The sequence below is a fragment of the Pleurodeles waltl genome, chromosome 9 (genome assembly GCF_031143425.1).
Source record: "Pleurodeles waltl isolate 20211129_DDA chromosome 9, aPleWal1.hap1.20221129, whole genome shotgun sequence".
In the NCBI taxonomy this organism is placed as follows: Eukaryota; Metazoa; Chordata; class Amphibia; order Caudata; family Salamandridae; genus Pleurodeles; species Pleurodeles waltl.
This window is the reverse complement of record NC_090448.1, coordinates 38,984,528-38,998,483: the sequence shown is the minus strand read 5'-3', so window position 1 is coordinate 38,998,483 and position 13,956 is coordinate 38,984,528. Positions and strand designations below refer to the sequence as shown.

General features: G+C 45.9%; 1 protein-coding gene across 6 annotated transcripts in view; it reads right to left on the bottom strand.

The window, feature by feature from the left end:
- The window catches only part of LOC138258904 (solute carrier family 26 member 6-like), a 201,260-nt gene that overhangs the window by 28,687 nt on the left and 158,617 nt on the right, over positions 1-13,956 (bottom strand). For all 6 annotated transcript variants that reach the window (XM_069206223.1, XM_069206226.1, XM_069206220.1 and 3 more), the window contains exon 16: positions 10,087-10,221. In XM_069206223.1, the coding sequence (XP_069062324.1) occupies positions 10,087-10,221 (135 nt within the window). The remainder of the gene's footprint in view (positions 1-10,086; positions 10,222-13,956) is intronic.

Genomic DNA, 13,956 nt, shown 5'->3' with positions numbered 1-13,956 from the left:
CACACCTAGGGCCCTGCGGAACTGCTCCAAAAGCCAGGTCTTCTGCTTCTTACTGGTATCAAGAAGTAAGGAGGAGGCTTTTACGTGTAGATGCTGGTCATTCCACGCCGTTGGAGTGATGAAGAAGAATGCTTGACTGCCTGATCTGGGTTTCCATATGCATGGGATTTGTACAAGTAGGAGTCTGGAGGATCAGAGGTGTCTGGAAGGTTTGTGAAAGCACATGCGATTGTTGAGATATGCTGGGCCCGCGTTAGGTAGCGCCTTGAAAGTATGGGTGAGGAGTTAGAATTTTGCTTAGTTTTTCAAATGCGGAACCAGTGGAGCACCTTCAGGTGTGGTATGATGTGAATGCGCGTGGGAGGTTGAGAGTAATTCTGGCTGCTGAGTTCTGAATGGTCTGCAGCATTTAGGGAGGCTGTTGCTGTGCTTGGGTCGGTGGGTGTCAACAGCTTTTTTACAGGCCTTGTCAGTGATGTTGTTCCAGTTTTGGCGGGCTGGTCTGGGGGTGGTGCATGTGCATTGGACCAGGACAGGGATGCTTAACTGGACAATGGTGTGGTCTGTCCAGGGGACTTATCGACTCGGATGTTGCTGAAGTTGGTAAAAATACGGTCTAGGAGGTGTCTGGCAATGTGGGTAGGTCCCTTTACTCATTGCATGAGGCCCAGGCTTCCAAGGTCTTCAGTGAGTACCCTTGAGTTGAGATCGGTGTGGTCTTGCACTTGGAAGTTCAGGTCCCGGAGTAGGATGCAATTGCTAGCATTAAGGATGAGTGGTGAGATGAAGTCTGTGATGCTCCTGGTGATCTGTCGATGAGAGTGCCGCTTAGGGTGAAGTTGGCTGTGACATGGTGCTTGAACAACAGGTGTTCCAAGTTGGAGGATGGCGTGTTGATGGATGTGGTGCAGCTTGTGTATGACGGTGATTTCGCCTCTGGGCTAGTGAAGTCTGCCTTGCCTGGCAATCTTGTAGCCTGTGGGAGTGACTGTGCCGATGGCAGGTGCCAATGCAGGGTTCAGCCTGGTTTCTGTGAGGAAAAGCAGGTCAGGGGCATTGTCATGCAGCAACTGCCCGATCTCTGTGGAATGTTTGGTGGGTGAGTGAGTGTTGAGGAGCATGCATGCGATTGTGGAGTGTTATGTGGGTGCCTGCAAGACTCTGAGTGTGAGAAAGGGGGTTGTTGCTCCTGTTGGTGCAGTGAGTGTTGGGTGTAGGTAAGACCATGAAAAATTGCAGTAAGCACGGCAGAATGCTTCCTCTGTGTTGTGTGGAGCAGCGTTCGGGTTGAGAGCACGGGGGAGGGGTCGCAGCATGGTAGCGGTGGGAGGGTGGAGGATCAGGGTTCCTGGCTCATGGCGCGGTCCAGGGGCAGGTGGGCTCCCACTGGCTTGCTTTTGGTGTGCCAGTGGTGCGCCTGCTGAACATCCACACTGTGGCAGCTATTAAGCAGGTCCTGAGAGGGGAGAGAAGAGAAGACTGTCAAACTGAGAAGCTTATCCAGGTTATTTTTGGCTCTACTTCCAAAGTGAAGTTGTCAGTGTTATATGAAGGCAGCACATTCCCGCCAGGCATGGAGAACAGTGCAAGGAACCTTCCACATCCAATAACACGATACAATACGTTGATCTATGAGAGGAAGGTATGGCTCATAGGGGAGATTCTGCTGTACCCATTCAAGGTCTCCTTTCGAACACATTATACTCATTTCAGCCATGAGGCTTACACATGCCCAAGAAAACTCCACAGATACAAGTTCATCTAATTGAAGTCCAACTTTTCTTTTCCCTGCACTTGAGTTGCAAATAAGGCCTGATTTCATCAGCCCAGTTTTAAACACATGAAATCAATTCTGTAGGAATGAAGTACTAATGTCACAACAGCTAGACCCTAGATAAAAGGCCTTTCTACAATTTAACACACCTTTGAAAATCAAACAATGCAATCATTCACACCGTTCCTTCTGATGCAAACATGTTAGAACAGGGTTGATTCATTTTGGTGACTCTCCTCGTACATTCTGAACAGTCTAGTTCTTTCTCCTTTATATTTTAGGTCTGGCATGGAGATAATAAACAAAGGGTCTCTCTGCCAGATCTATCCAGCCAGCCATGCCAGAGCCATTGCTCTGTTGAACTGTCATACAGATTCTAGCTCAGACTACAGTTATCATACCTAAATGATGCAATGGATCAGCCAACATCAGGCATTGGTCTTGTTGCAGAACCATTTATAGTATGGATCAGCCCGCATGGCAGCCATTCTTTGCTAGGAGTATCAGACACTCTGAATAACTCCATTTTGCCTGCGTAGAATTTGACTGGTTTGGATAAGTGTGAGTTAAGGAGTAGGTCTCTTGTTTATGTAGCCTGGTGTTGAAAGTCAAAGAAAGGGGTAATTGTTGGAACAGTTGATGGCAACAGCTGGGGTGAACTGCGGATTTGGTGTTCAATTGGCAATGTAGATAATTTCTGCAGAATATTTTCTCTTTAGGTTTCTTGGCTTTCAGTTTGAATTCCTCAACATTGAAATTCTTGGAAAACAGAAACTAATGTTTAGAGTCACAAAGGACATGCATGTTTTGAAACTGTATCTTTCAAAGTCGTTCAGGTTTAGTTTTCACAGAGTTTCTGTTCATGTTTAAGACCTCACAGCTGCTCTTTTATGAAAACAGATGATTGCTTTAAGCAGTGGTGGGGCACAAATCCAAGTTGGAATTGCACATTGTGAGTGAGCCTCACTACCCCCTTATTTCCATTCACCTACTCACCCACTGCCTTTGGTCGCCTACCCATTCACTCATCCACATTGTCATCCACTGCCATTCACACAACTCTTATACACAGACGCCCACATTTTCTCAGCCACTCAGTCAAGCCTTGCAAACACTTATTCAAACAAACACACATTGCCTCACCCATCCAGTATCCAGCAGTTTCAGTGATAATAGCTACGCTTTTATTTGAGCTGCAGATTACATGTTTAATATGACATATCAGATCATTAGTCTGCAGAAGAAATAAAAGGAGCATAACTAGCCATGATAAATTACTGGAACCAAATCACCTACAGAGGCAGTGAAGGGAAGGGAGAGGGGAGCTGAGAGAACAGATTTTTTTCTTATTGTCTGTAAAAAAGATAGAGCTCTGACTTACTTGTGTGCAGGGTTGTCTTTGGCATATTTATGACTTGAGGTCTTCAGGTCACACTCCTGTCTCCCATAGAGCCCTGGATGAAGTTATTTATTGTATTTATTCAATTTCTCTGTCACAGACTGCTTGTAATTCAGGAAAAGGGGATTTATTTTACGCAATGCCACATTCTCTTAATAAAATGTGACCTCTGGTAACATGCTTCTCAACCGACCCTTAACCATTGCGTCATAGAGTGGGGTGTGGTCAGTAAGGCCTTCTGATCACACCCCACCATTTGAGCATATAGGAAAGGGTGGAGTAATAATATCAGAGTGGGATGAAGTTCTTAGAAACCCGGGCTGAACAGACAAATGCTCCAGGATGTTTACTATCAGGGCTCCTGGTGGAGGAGGAGATAAGCCAGGGACGTCACTGCATTCTGAGAAAACGTAAGGGCTTTGTGTGGGCAAGCCCCGTCAGCCCTACTGTGCAGCTTTCAGCCACATACTCACGCAGGCACAGTGGGGCTTTTGAAAGTGCACGACTTTCACTCTGAAAGTGTTATGCAGAAAATGTTTTACTTTCATCATGTATTTAGATATATGCTTCACTAGAGAGGCCAAAAAAGGCTAGGGGTGCAGCCCCTTAGCCCTTGAACACCAGCCGCCCCTGGCTTTAAGACAAAAACAGAATTTGTGTCAAGTAGTGAGCACACTTTACCAGAAGGACCCTTGACTTTAGTTCCAGGAATGATGAAGAATTACAAGTACCAAGAATTATGCCGTCTTTGAGCACCACTGGCTTTTATGGAGTCACCTCCCAGGTCAACTAATTCTCTCTAATGACTGTAATGTAGTCACCTTCCAGGTCAACTCAATCTACCTAATGATGTGAATTGAGTCACATTCCAGGTCAACTCAATCTAGGGTGATTTAGGGGGTTATTCTAACTTTGGAGGAGTGTTAATCCGTCCCAAAAGTGACGGTAAAGTGACGGATATACCACCAGCCGTATTACGAGCTCCATAGGATATAATGGACTCTTAATACGGCTGGTGGTAAATCCGTCACTTTTCCGTCACTTTTGGGACGGATTAACACCTCCTCCAAAGTTAGAATAACCCCCTTAATCTCCCTAATGGCAGTGATGGAGTCACCTTTCAGGTCAACTCAATCTGCCTAATGACTTGAATAGGGTCACATTCCAGGTCAATGCAATCTCCCTAATGACTTTAATGGAGTCACATTACAGGTGAACTCAGTCCCCCTAATGGCTTCAATGGGGCCACATTACAAGTCAACTCAATCTCCCTAATGACTTTAAAGGAGTCACATTCCAGGTCAACTCAAACTCCCTAATGACTCAATCTCCCTAATGCCTTTAATGGAGTCGCATTCCTGATCAACTCAATCTCCCTAATGACTTTAATGAAGTCACATTCCAGATCAACTCAATCTCCCAAATTATTTTAATAGAGTCACATTCCAGGTCAACTCAATCTACCTAATGACTTTAATGGAGTCATATTCCAGGGCAACGTCATCCCACCTATTGAATTTAATGGAGTCACATTCCAGGTCAACTCAATCTCCCTAATGACTTTAATGGAGTTGTTAATATTGAAGTAATTGAGGTCGATGCACACCGCAATACATTTATATACACGAGTAAAGTCTGCATCACCGCAATTAGATTCCCCTGTCGTGAACTCTCCGTCCACCCCGACACATAGGTACATGGTCAGGCAGGCTCTGAGTCCTAAGCCTGAGGTTAATGACTGACAGGTCACTAGTGGGGCAACACTTAGCAGGCAGCCAAACATAAATAGCAAGAAAATTTAGATCAGATCCCACAGATAAACAGCAACACTACAATCGCCCCAGAGATTGACCCCAATAAAGCACACATGGCCAGAGGGACGTGTGAATTCCCAAACACACCATAAAGTTAGATGCCACATGTAGTTAAGAACACATAGCCATTAAGGATGCAACTCACACAGCACACGCAGCAACCACACGCCCCCCCATGACGGACATCTGGACACGTACCCATTGGCCCACATTGTGCCCATGCCATGTCAAGGCCCAGCTGCATTTACTATCTGGAATTATATTTATGCTTCCTTGACATCTTTTCACATTTTTCACCAAGAAAGGAAATTCTTTTATGACTTTATGACACTAGGCAAAAGTATAAAAACATGCTTCATCCAATGTAAATTGAGAGACAGTCCTCAGACCATAATGTTTAATTAAACAAACTGTTTACCAGAAATTTCTTGTCTTTTGTTTGTTAAGGTAAATTATCATTCAAGCAACAGAGTAGCCTTCCAGGGCAACTCAACTGTCCTGTTGAAATTAATGAGGCAAACTCAGCTCAATAGGCAATTGACATTCCCCATCCAAGACCACCCAAATGACATTCATCAGTCTATGAACACTGATTACTGACATTCTTCTGAGGTGGTTATGTATGGACTCTGAATGTTAACAATTTGGAGAAAGTTGAATGCAAAATTTACCAGTAAATGTGAATGTTTTTTTAAATGGACAAATATTACAAAAACAGTTTGTTTTCTGCACACATGACTTAATCAACATTCTCATAATACCCACCATACAACACAAGGCTTTTAAACAACTTGCAGACGAAATAACTCACATAACTTGGCAAATATTACAAAATACACTTTAAAGGACACTGTACTACTGTACTTCAAAGTTAAACTTGTAGGCTTACATTTATATACAATTATTTTTATAACATTTAAGAATTTAAAGGCTTCTCTCTATCTTTTAAAACGAATGTAACATTGTCCTTTTAAAAAAACTTGTTAGTTTCAATACATTTTCTTAATTAATGTACTCACAATTTATTTTTACTAAAACTGCTTTCTAAATGTTTCAAAACTGCCATTTCAGCTTCAATCATTTAGTACTTGTAAAGCGCGGCTTATCACCCGTGAGGGTATCCAGGTGCTGAGTTGGTGGGCTTAGTCGAAGACCCAGGCCTTGAGTCTCTTCCTGAAGTCGGTCAGCAAGGGCGATGCTCAGAGGTAGAGGGGGGAGGGCGTTCCAGGACTTGGTGACAAGGTGGGTGAAGGAGCAGTGCTTAATTTGTAAATAAAAAGGTGCCGGTGCCCAAAACTATGAAACAAGCAGCTGTTGCAATTAAATGTGCAAATACAGAACATCAAGGCAGTGTAATCCTAAAGCCTTCTCGGGCCTCTTTAATCCATTTACACCCACTCCCTGTCTCTTGGCTCACTCTTGCAGCTTTCTGCTTTCTCCCTTTCAACGCTTTTTCGTTTTTCTCTTCCTCCGCCTTTCCCACATGTGTCTTTTGCTCGCAGTAAATGCCTGATGCAGAAAACTAAGCTCCAGCCCTCAAAAATAAGTATCAGTGCTCCGGTGCACCAGAAACAACAAGCACAAATTAAGCACTGTGAAGGAGTTGCCTCTGCTGAGGCTCTGGTGGATGAACGGTGTCTGTGCGAGGGGGAGGGAGGCGGATCATAGGTTTCTGGATGGTTGGTGGAAATTCAGTTTGTGGTTAATGTATGCTGCCCTTGGTCTTGGGGGCCTTTATAGGCATGTCAGTAACTTGAATTGGTAGCTTTTCTGGAAGTGGAGCCAGTGGAGGTTTCTGAGGTGTTGGGTGATGTGGGTCTGCTTGGGCAGGTTGAGGATCAATCTGGCCACTGAGTGCTGTATCGTCTGGAGCCTCCTCATGAGTTCGGGGTGGCACTTACCGCATACTGTGAGTTGCCATAGTCCAGCTGGCTGGTAATTAGGGCTTGCCTGACTGTTTGCTCATGCTGATGGGGAGCCATTTGAAGATTCTTCAGAGCAATCAGATAATGTGGAAGCAGGCGGAGGAAACTGTGTTGATGTGTCATTTCATGGTGACTTTGCTGTCAGGATGAGGCTGAGGTTGCGGGCTTGGTCCGTTGGTGTGGGAGTGGGCCTGAGTTCAGTGGGCCATTAGGTATGATTCCAGATGGTGGCATGGTTGCCAAAGATAAGCACTACAGTCTTGTCAGTGTTGAGCTTCAGGCAGTTGTTCTTCATGCAGTTGTAGAAGTTGGTCTTAGTGGTAGTGGGGTTTGCTGACTTTGCTGAAAGTGGGAGGACAAGCTGGGTATCGTTGACGTAGGATATGATGTTGAGATCGTGGGTTCTGACGATGACGGCTAACGGTGTCATGTAGGTGTTGAAGAGGGTGGGAGTTGAGGGATGAAGCTTGAGGGACGCCACAGATGGTGCCTGTGGATTCCGAGATTAATGTCTATCTCCACAGCAGCCTGTTCGGCCTATGGGTTCTTCAAACCCATTGAAAACCCTAATGTCCGGTGTACTCAGATGTAGCTTAGAGGTGGACTGATGGGAAATACGTTTTTTCTGGCAAATGACTGAAAAATTGCCATTATGTGGGTGTTCCCCAATACAGCTAATTAGGGTAAGGATGTCTGACACCCAGGGAGAGATTCCTTAGAAGGAGTAGAAAATATATATACTTGGTACATAACCCTATGCCTCAGGGTTTGTATCTGTGACAAAATGTCAGATGCCACAAATTGGCATTTTGGCTTCAGATGTTTACAATCTTCCTCACCTTTCCCGTTCATCACTATTACACAATGACACACTAAATGCAAATGACTGTGTTGATTATGCAGTTTCTATTGAGCACATATTTCTCAGCCTCCTTTCTACTCTGCATGTGACCACAGAAATGGATCCTTCTGGGTCTGAGAGTAAGGATATCAGACTTTTGAAGGTCTGCATTGGTGTTATTGCTAGCAATGGTACTCAGCTCTTTACTTTCGATACTTTTTAAACTGTGTCTCTTTTTCTTAAGGAACAATTCAAGATCTGTGTCATGTTTCCTCTCGCTGACAGCTTGGACCTCACTCGGCTCTCATTTCTGCCTTGTGGTAAGCTTCACTCTCTCATCCATCTTTTACATTGGTCCTCTCCTTGCTCCACTTTGTACCTTGTTTCCCTTGCCCTTCTGTCTTGTAACTTGCTCCCATTATCTTCCATCCCATGACCAGCTCTCATTCACCTTACTCCTTGGTCCTCTTTCTCCTTTACAATGGGTCTCACTCCTTTTTATCAACTGCAGTTTGCCTTGCCCCCCCAAATTACTTTTGTTAGTTGTAAATGTTTATCAGGAGAGTCAATTGTTAAAAAAAAAAGAGTAAATAATTTAGCATTCTTTCTCAGAAGCCCAAATCAACATTCTGTCATCTGAGTAATGAAGCACAAGTTATCTTGCTGCCCGTGGAGATAGTTGATGCGCGCAAAAATTTCTCCCAATGACACTACAATGTCAGCCTGCCTGCCTGACCGGCCATATTCTCATTAACACACAAACTCTTCAACACACAACCTGCTGCTGTGTAAACCAGGTGGCAGAGAACATGGTCTGTTGGACTTCAAGAACACCCTGGTGCACAAGCCATGATGGCAGGTCTGTCTGCTTCGGTGCCCTCTAGAGCCCTGCCACACACAGTATGAAGCCACAATGCCAGTATAAAGAATGGAGAATGGTGCACTCTTCTCTTAACCAAACCCAGTGGGAAACAATAGGCAGTGCAGACAAACAAACTTCTCAGATTTACAGGTGAACAGCTAGTGCAGGGTTGTCCATGAGATCTCACAACAGAGTTACATGCCGCCATCCATCCCCACACTGAGCACCAAAACTACTAATCATGAGGCCTTGAACCTGGAAAATCTAATTATTGAACATTTCTCTCCATTAAACAGCTCTAACGGCAACTGAGGTCTGACCTACTTTAATAAAAGTGATGCAATGTTTTCTTTTTATGGGGTGTTAATACCAACTAGTAGAGTAGTGTTGGTTCACAAAATGAGAGTAAGGTTCCAACCAATATAATCTGCTCACTGTGTTCCAAGTCATGTCTAGGAGGTTATCCCCACATTAACACCGCTACTTTAAAACTTCAGTGCATCGGTATATTAGGGCAAAGACACTGTTGCAACGATTCAAATACTATGAGCTACAGAGAGGATGAAAGCTAGAGTCGGTGATGGTGTAACTGCTTCCATGAGGATGAGGTGTATATCTGGTGGTAGGTTCAATTTACTAAAAGATGACATAGTAACACGTAACATAAAAGAAAGAGAAGTGAAAATGCAGACAATGGATTTATTTATTCATAAACTTTTCTAAACTAATTAAATATTTCAGATGTCCAGAAGTAACAACAGAACTGAATTCATTAGTTGCTTGACACAGTATAAATTGGCACAGCAGGTGTAGAAATTAACTTGTATTTCAAGACAAGATAATATAAAAAATGGAATAATAGGGATTCACAATCTAGATCTAAAGATACATAGACATTGTCTACTTATGATAGAATTAAAGGCAACCCACTTGCAGAATATCATGAGGCTGTCGCCAACAGGGATCCAAGGCTCACAATCAGCGTAAACAATAGACACCTGCGAAGAATTAATTCCAGAGATGTGCTCCATTGGGTCTACTCTCTAGATGATATTATCTTGAAATACAAGTTTATTCATTTATACACCTGCTGTGTCAATTTGTTTGTTTATTTCTACTGTGTCAAGTAACTATTGAATTCTGATCTGATGTCACTTCAGGACATCTAAATATTTAATTAATTAGTTTAAAAAAGTTTGTACATAAATAAATCCCTTGTCGTTATTTGCACTTGTACGGTATTACCCAAGCCTACAAGGGCCTATTGGGTTGTTCTTTTGTATGTACTAGTAACAGCATCAGTGCTGTTACTAACAAGTAGTATGGACACCAGTAGCACAGTATTGTTTTTGTATCAATGGCGCAGAATGCATGTTCAATCACCTCTCTGTGCTTGGCTTATAATCCCGGTGAACACATACAATGTGAAACAAGCAGCGGCCTCAGAATCTCAGGCACCAACAGCACTCACCTTTTTCAGACTGTGCTCCTTCTCCATCTTCTTCTGCTCTTTTTTGGCTTGCTGCTCTGCTTTCTCCTGGGCCTTCTTTAGTTTCTTTACAGCCTTCTTCTTCTGCTCGATCAGTTCTTCAACGCCAAACCCACACTGAGGATGAGAAAGAGAGATCAAATCAAGGCATAGTTTGAGTGCTTTGTAATCTCTCAACTTGTCCTACTGTGGGCCACGTGGCCTATAGGTGAAGATCAAGAACCTCATTTAGAGTTTGACATAGAAGGAACACATATTGGCCATGCTCCAATCTCAGCAAACTCTAGGGTTTCCTGCCTCATTTGGAATCAGGGGAACCACAGGGTTTCTAAGGGCAAAACATCAGCAGGTTCTGCTTTTGAAAACAGAGGGCCACCACGATAAAGTGATGCGCATCCCACTGTAGGGAGGCTGAGACGATCATCAGAGGCGTTCTCCTACCTAGGTCAGCCATGGCAGGCATTGCGGGTCCAGGCAGGCAAGCGACTTGTGCTTCACTGCGCAATAGCGTCAGTGCTATTTTGATTCTCACAAACAAACTCCCACCTTGGGATTCAGTTTGTGAAAAACAAAATAAATGCAGAAAAGGCCAGAAAAAACATGGCAGAAGACTTAAGTGCACCTACCGCACTGGCAGACACACTCAAGACTTTGATTTCTGCCAGGCAAGTGGGGCTCTCTAAGTATGATGGGTGATCTACTGCCGGTTGGGGGAGGGTTGGTCTACAACAAGGAAAGCAGCATGAGGCAGGACCTGCGCTGACATTGTGGGACATACAGACTGGCCAGCGTACTTTAAATGGGGTCACAATTCTCTTGGCAATTTTTGTAAGGGTATGTCTTCTATTTGTGTTGTGAAATATATTCATGCCTAGTTAATTCCCTGCACTGGGCCTCGGTGGAGAACAAGGGGAATTTGTAGTGACAAGCAACACCATGTCCTGGACAAACCCATGTTAAAAAGGGTAAACCACAGTCATCCATGTTTTACCACAGAAAAACCACGAATAACCAAAGTCTGTCAACATACAACGTTGATATGCAGGTCCATCCTGGCTTTTCCCACTTTCCTCCAGACAAACATATGGTAAATTGATTAATACTTTGCCCCATATGTCTCTTTGCTGTTTCTGCCATGAATCTGCTTAGTCTCTATAAATGGTGATATTCTAATGCTCCATAGAGGCCAAGAAAGCGTCTACCGGAAAGCTACATGTGGATCAGGCCTTTTGAGAGTTATTTAGCTATTTACACTTGTACTGCATACAACACAATGCATTACATTACTTGTAAATCCCAGTGAGTGCAAAGCATGTGCAGAGATGTTAACAGAATGGAGTTGTGTGGCTGGGTAAGGTGGCAAGGTCCAGGTTAGAAGGATAACATGCAAGGCTGGTGCAGGTAGTCAAAATAGGAGTTTTTAATTTTTTCCAAAGAGACATTCAGCTGGGTGCATTGCGGATGTAGGCTGAATGGGAAATGCAGAAACAGGGATCAGTGATAGCGGGGCGACTATCCTCTCCTCTTTCATTCTGGGTACCACCAAGAGATTATCTTGGTTGGAGCATGGGTTACAGGCGGGGTAGTAATATTTTTCCTGCCCATAGGAGGGCTGAGCCTTCCATGCATTTTGTAGGTGAGGCATGGAGCTTTGAATGAGATTCTGAAGTTGCTCAGGAACCAATTTAAGCTTTTGCATTGTATGGTGGTACCCTATATTTTAGAATAAAGTAAATAAGACTGGTGGCAGCATTTTTACCTGCTTTAAGGCAGACAGAGGCCTTTTTGTGAGACACACCAACCTCTATGGAATAATTTAATTAAGGAGATATTCATTTGGGGGGACGTGGCCAACATGGCTACCGGAGCGGCAGGATAAAACTGCAGCTCCGTGCCTGGCCCACATTTACATCCTGAAAACGGCGCCCACCACCCTCTTTAAGGCGGGCGCCGTCTACTCGACTACTCAGGATCACTGGCCGAGGCAGTGATCCTCTCTGCGAAGCCGGGGACCCCTCGACCGCCGAGGAGGAGCTGGCGGCCTGCAGTGTCGGAGCCAGCGGCCGCGGCTGGTAGGTCAGCTTCTCGGGGCCTCGGGCCGGCTCCTCCCCTGGGCCTTTAGCGCTCGGCGCTTCTCGGCAGGGCCCCTCGGGAGACTGGGGGAGCCGGAGCACAGAGCGATCCCCGTCCTGCGGGACGCGCCGCGGAGGAGGGAGTGGGCGCGGCCCATCGCCCGGACTGGAGCTGTTTCTGCTGTGTCGGGCCTGCCGAGGTGCCGGGCGTGGCGTTGCTCGGCGGACCGCGGCCGAACCGGGACCCCGCGGCCTGCATGGCATTTATGTAAATACGCCACCAGCTTTACAAATATCTACCGGATGGCATTTGAGTCACTCGCTGTGGCCCCCCATCGTGCTGGAACATTGCAATTAACACAGGCGCGGCCCAATTGTGCTGGGGCCCCTAGGACTGCGCCTGGCCGCCGGGCTAACGCTGTCCGATGAGAATATTCAGGAATCCACCTGCTGAGCCCTGGGCGTCCACGCTTATCGGAGCGCCGTAGTGCTGCACCTCTATCGGCGGCATAACTCGAGTCGCGGTGTGTGTGGGGAGATTGCTCTCTCCCTCTAGGGATCTCCCCGTACGTAGTGGACAACAGTGGAATAGGGGTGTGGGAGACACCACCCCTGATTTTACCGGCTGGGTGGGCGCGCGACGTTGCCCTGGATCCTTGTCGACCCGCGCGCTCCCGGCCTGCTCCCTTGCCGTTGGCCCACGGCAGTCATAACATAAAGGAAAGCTAAGCAGACACACCAACTGCCTCACTCGTACAGTGAACTCCTCACATCCTGGACATACCGCCGAACCGGCATTGAGTTGGGCACCCAGGCCCCGCTGACTCGGGAGCTGGGGGTGATATTGTGGCTCCCTGACAGAACTAGTGCTCCTGGCGGGCTGCGCCTCGCGGGACTGCGACGTTCCAGACCAGTCCACTGGCATCACTAACGGTATCATCAGTGTTTGCAACTTGGGAATCTCTGGGAGCATTGAATTCCGGGCTGTCACCCCCTGACGAGGGGTACCACGCATATCAGCGGACCCAACCGGGTCCTGCTGGTCACCGGGAGCGGCGACTGCCGCGCGGCGTGGATCGGCTGGGCACCGGACTGGGCTCAAAACTATAAAACGGAGCAAGAAAACGGAGAAACTAAAACAGACACTAATATCAAAACGGATGCATGCAACTCCCCCCTGTACTGCAGTCTAAAAGAACTGGAAACGCGCCGAGGGAAATCCGAAGACGTGAGCGGTTGCTCCTGGTGGGCGGCCACCCGGCAATCCTGAAGTAACGAACTGGCACAGGACAACAGGGAAATCATGGTCAAACCAAAACACCCCAAAACGGGGTCCACAGGAGAAGGAGACCCTCCCCAACCGTCTAGCCAAGCAGAAACGCAATCGCTCACACAGCTACAACTGAATGAAACATTACGCACGCACTCCCTACAATTCGATAAAATTATGCAAGCTATAATGGACACTAAATCCTCGCTAGAAGGGAAAATTGACGCTGCAGTGCAGGAGGTCTCATTGCTGCGGGCCGACCACCGCAAATTAACTGGAAGGGTTCACGACACTGAAAAGACACTAGAAACTATCCAGCCAGAAGTAGTAGAAATGAGAAATAAAATGCAAAAAATGGAACTAGATATAACACTACTACAACGCAGGGCAGAGGAAGCTGAAGGACGCTCCAGACGTAACAACATCAGATTCCTTGGAATCCCAGAAAGAATCGAGCAACCTAAGACAGAGGAGTTCATGGAGACCTGGCTGAGGAACATTTTTAAAGAG